The sequence below is a fragment of the Emiliania huxleyi genome (genome assembly GCF_000372725.1).
Source record: "Emiliania huxleyi CCMP1516 chromosome Unknown EMIHUscaffold_138, whole genome shotgun sequence".
In the NCBI taxonomy this organism is placed as follows: Eukaryota; Haptophyta; order Isochrysidales; family Noelaerhabdaceae; genus Emiliania; species Emiliania huxleyi.
Window position 1 is genome coordinate 266,665 of NW_005201213.1, and position 4,173 is coordinate 270,837.

Consider the following 4,173-nt stretch of genomic DNA (forward strand, 5'->3'; position numbering starts at 1 on the left):
TCCCTGCATGGCGTGGCACAGGCGCGTCCTCATCCCCTCCTCCGCTTCCCCTTCCACCCGCTCAGAGATCCGTTCTAGGATGGCGCTAACCACCCCCTCCACCACTTCCGTAGCCGCAGGTCCGTCTTCTGGCTTCTCACGTGGAACAGCGTGCGAAACTTACCGCCGCACCCATGACAGGCGGCTAGCGTGGGGAAGCGCTCCGTCCCGAGCGACTCGAGAGGGATCCCCACCGCTTGCCAGTGGCGCGTCACCTGTATTGCCCGCTGTTTGGCCACTCGAGCCACCATCCTCAGGGCGCCTCCTTCCATCCCGAGCAGCGCCCCCGCCATCTCCGCCTCCGCCATTCCCACCAGTCGCAGGAATCGGGGGAGAGCGGCCGGCACCGCTCCGTCGGGGACGGCCTCCTCCGGGGCCTCTCCAGCAAGCTCATGTAACACTCGCAGCGTTGCCACCGCGTCTTTTGCTTCCTCCCCGTCCCCCACAGCCTTGTCTGACCAAGGTAGGAATGACAGGGAGTCGGGCTGCCAGCGCACCACCCTCCATGGTGCCATGAAGTCTACCGCCCCGCAGCATGTCTGCGCAGTCCACGCCAGCGTCCGCCGGACCCCGCCCCCATACCACGTGGGGGCCCACATCGTCGGTGCGCCGGACCCCCGCCCCCCCGTGCCGCCCGCCACGAATGCAAGCCGCCGCAGCGCCTCGGTGCCCACCGTCCTGGCCACGTCGTCCCTCCTCGGCGCGAAGAGGAGCACTCTGACGTGCCGAGGGTTCATTAGTCGGGCGTGGCGGCGGAGCACTCCCGGTTGGCGGCATCTCGGCGGGCGGAGGGGGTCCTCTTCACCCCCTGCCCAAGCGTGGGTGTTCGCGTAAGCCGACTCCGTAGCGTTGGTCCATCCCGCCGCGTGGCCAAAGGCGATCGTCCCGCTCCCCGGCCCGGGACGAACATAAGAGCACCTCGTCCACTAGAGACTAGTGTGGAGAACATTTTTTCTGTTACCAACACGACCAACACCAAGCATCGTGCTACAGTGTACCTCTCGAGATACGTTACCCCAACACCGCTCTGAATATGAGACAACCATAGTGCTTAGTGGTCAGAGAGAGGGGACGCACGGAGCAGACACACCCTATACGAACCGAAGTACGCATCCCCAAAAGACCACCACCGCGGCGTCTTGTTCACAAACGGGCATGCATCATGGATTTCTCAGTCCCTACCCTCGAGCGACCTGTAGAGCTGCAGCGGGCGCCCGCCATGCGCTGTACATGGGGCGCCGAACCGGCCCACGGCGCAGCCGCCGAAGCGTCTCCTTCGGCGCTAGGTGGAGGCGGGTGGTGCCTAGAGCGACTTGAGGAGCGCGGCCTTGGCCTCCGCCGAGAGGCCGTCCACGAGGTCGGCGACGGTCTTCTGGATGGCCGCGTCGCGCGTCTGCTGCACCAGCTCGTCGATCTGCGACTTTGCCGAGTCGAACCAGCCTAGCACGGCGCGGTCGTCCTCCCAGTCGCCGCCCATCATGTCGGCGAGCTTGGCGACGGCGTCGGCGTGGGCGAGGTTCGCGTCCGCCCCCTTGAGCGCCTTGACGAGGCCGTCCTGCGCCAGCCGCCTGCGCACGCGCCACGCAAAGTACTCGCGCGCGTTGGGCCAGTCGACCACGTCGCGGACGACGCCCTTGGCCAGCATGCGGCCAGGCCGGTCGTGCAAGTCGGCAAACTCATACGAGATCTGCGCGTAGAGCGGGAGCAGCGTGTTCTCGCGCGCCTGGATGGCGGAGCGCAGCGACTGCGCCTCCGACTCCGAGCCCGGCGACTCCTCGACGATCTTCAGCTCGCTGCTGAGCGCCTGCAGCTTGGCGTCGAGCCGGTGCATCGTCTTGAGGAGGTCGGGCTTGCGGAACTTGACCTCGCAGATGCCGGGCGGCTCGAGGATGCCGCCGCGCGCGTCGGCGTCCGCGTACATCTCCATCATCTCCTCGTTGATCGTCGGGTCGATGACGACCCACGCGCCTGCGTTGAGAAGACGCCGGCATGAGGGCGTGCAGACCGTGCTCTGCAGCGTAGTTAGACGACCGAATACGGCCGAGCACGGTCGAGTGCAGTTGAATACGTGTCCTCTAGTCGAATAGTTGACAGACGAGAATCCGCGGTCCGCTTCTAGGCCCGAGATATGGGGAGAGATGGGGAGAGATTCCGCTTCTAGGCCCGCGCGCCGCCGCGCAGCTCGCCGCACGGAGGGATGTACCTACGTGTTGAATATCGGGGCAGGAGTACGGCATTGTGCAGCGTCTTCAGAGCACCGCGTGAACACAACGGAGAAGAATACAGTGAACACAGCGGAGTACGGTCGAATACGGCGGAATGCGTGTCCTCTCGGGCGCTGGTTGGGATACATGAACACGTATTCCGCTTCTAGGAGGAATGTACGCAAAGACGGGGTGCTTGTACGTGCGGAGGTTGTCGACGATGTACGAGCCGAACTTGAGGATCTCGCCAAACATGTCGCGGGTGCCGCCCGAGAAGCCGCGCCAGTTGGCAAACACCATGAGCGGCAGGTTCTCCGCCGAGTTGAAGTCCTGGATCGCCTGCGCCGTCTTGTAGGCCGAGTCGGGGTACCAGACCTGCCCCGCCTGCGCGAGGACCGTCTCGCGCGAGGCGGGGTTGGCGGGGTCGGCGGGGATGCGCTGCTCGACGAGGCGCGTCTCGACCGCGATGACGCCCATCGGCACGCCGCCGAGGCGCGCGCGGCCGACCACGACCGACTTGCCCCAGTCGGCGAGGTACTCGGTGAAGGAGCCCTGTGGGGAGGGTGTCAGGTGGGCAGGGGGTCAGGGGAGGGTCAGGGAAGGCTCCTGCGCCGCCGCGAGGCGCGGCCGGCCGCGCCTGGTCGAAGAAGCCGGAGAGCCAGGTGCCGTCGGCCGAGACGGTGCCGGCGAGCATGTGGCGCGGGTCGTACGGCGTCTTGGTCGGCAGGAAGCCGATCGGCCGGTCAATCGGGTCGGCGGCGGGCGCGGCGAAGGCCGAGTCCGACGCCGTCTTTGGCACGTACGAGAGCCAGCGCAGCACCTTCTCGACGCCGTCCTGGTCGTCGATGGCGAGCTGGTGGGCGACGCCGTTTGGCAGCATGATCTGCGGGCCGCCGAGCTGGTCCTGCGACGTGTAAACCTCCTTGCCGAGCAGCTTGTTGAGCGCGCCGAAGCCGGTGAGCAGCAGCGGCCCGTTTTGCATCTGGATGACGCGCTGGGCGAGCCGGTTGATGTAGGCGCCTACTCACGGCTAGGAAGCGTCTAGGAAGTGTCTAGGAAGTGTCTGGGCGAGCCGGTTGAGGTAGGCGCCGATGCCGACCGAGCGGCCCGTGACGTACGAGAGCGTGAACGTCTCGGCGTACGCGGCCGACGTCTCGCCGGCGATCATGCCCGAGCCGCGCAGATTCTCGACGCCGAGCCCGTCCTTCTGGCCGACGATGTCGTCCAGCTTGTACCGCTTCTCGCCGCCCTCGGTGATGTACTCGCCGTGGAAGTCGGTGCCGGGCGTGAAGCGGTTGGCGTCCTCCTCGGTGAAGTAGAGGTACTTGTACCCCTTGGCCACGTCCATCGGGTCGTTCCAGGCCACCTTGAAGTACGGCTTGAGCTCCTCGGCCAGGCCGATGCGCGCACCCGAGTTTGAGGCGATGTGCAGCCGCGGCAGCCCGCGCGCGCGCGCGTACTTGGAGACGGCGTCGAAGAAGTCGTCCTCGGCGACGCCAAAGGAGCCGGACTGGACGGTGCAGTCGTTGGCGACGATGACGAGCGGCCGCCCCTCGGGGAACTGAGGCGTCTTGAGCGTCACGTGCCAGCCGACCATGCCAACCTTGTTCTCGCCGACGAGCCGCGAGCCCTTGGCGAGCGCGCCCGCCTCGTCGAGCAACAGCTCCTCCGCCTCGAGCAGGTTGGTCGGCATCGCCGGGTGGGTGCCGTCGGCGATGGCGGCCTGCCACTCCTTGACGACGCCCTTCTCGAAGAGGCCGAGGAAGTCGTACGCGTACGTGGTGCCGATCCGGCGCGCGACCGCCCTGCGAGAGCACGGGGGGGCGGAGGAGCCGGTTTTGTGGGGTGGTGTGGGGAGGTGTGGGGAAGTCTCGGGAGTCTTTGCCGGGTGTGGGGAGATGTGGGGAGATGTGGGGAGATATGCCCCGGC

General features: G+C 66.8%; 1 protein-coding gene across 1 annotated transcript in view; it reads right to left on the bottom strand.

The window, feature by feature from the left end:
• Positions 1-973: 973 nt before the first annotated feature.
• The window catches only part of ACC-2 (acetyl-CoA carboxylase), an 11,003-nt gene continuing 7,803 nt past the window's right edge, over positions 974-4,173 (bottom strand). Inside the window, exons 10-14 of the mRNA XM_005788150.1 lie at positions 3,325-4,049; positions 2,881-3,255; positions 2,425-2,795; positions 2,211-2,242; positions 974-2,007 (exon numbers count right to left, since the gene is read on the bottom strand). Coding sequence (XP_005788207.1) covers positions 1,343-2,007; positions 2,211-2,242; positions 2,425-2,795; positions 2,881-3,255; positions 3,325-4,049 — 2,168 coding nt within the window. The 3' untranslated portion in view covers positions 974-1,342. The remainder of the gene's footprint in view (positions 2,008-2,210; positions 2,243-2,424; positions 2,796-2,880; positions 3,256-3,324; positions 4,050-4,173) is intronic.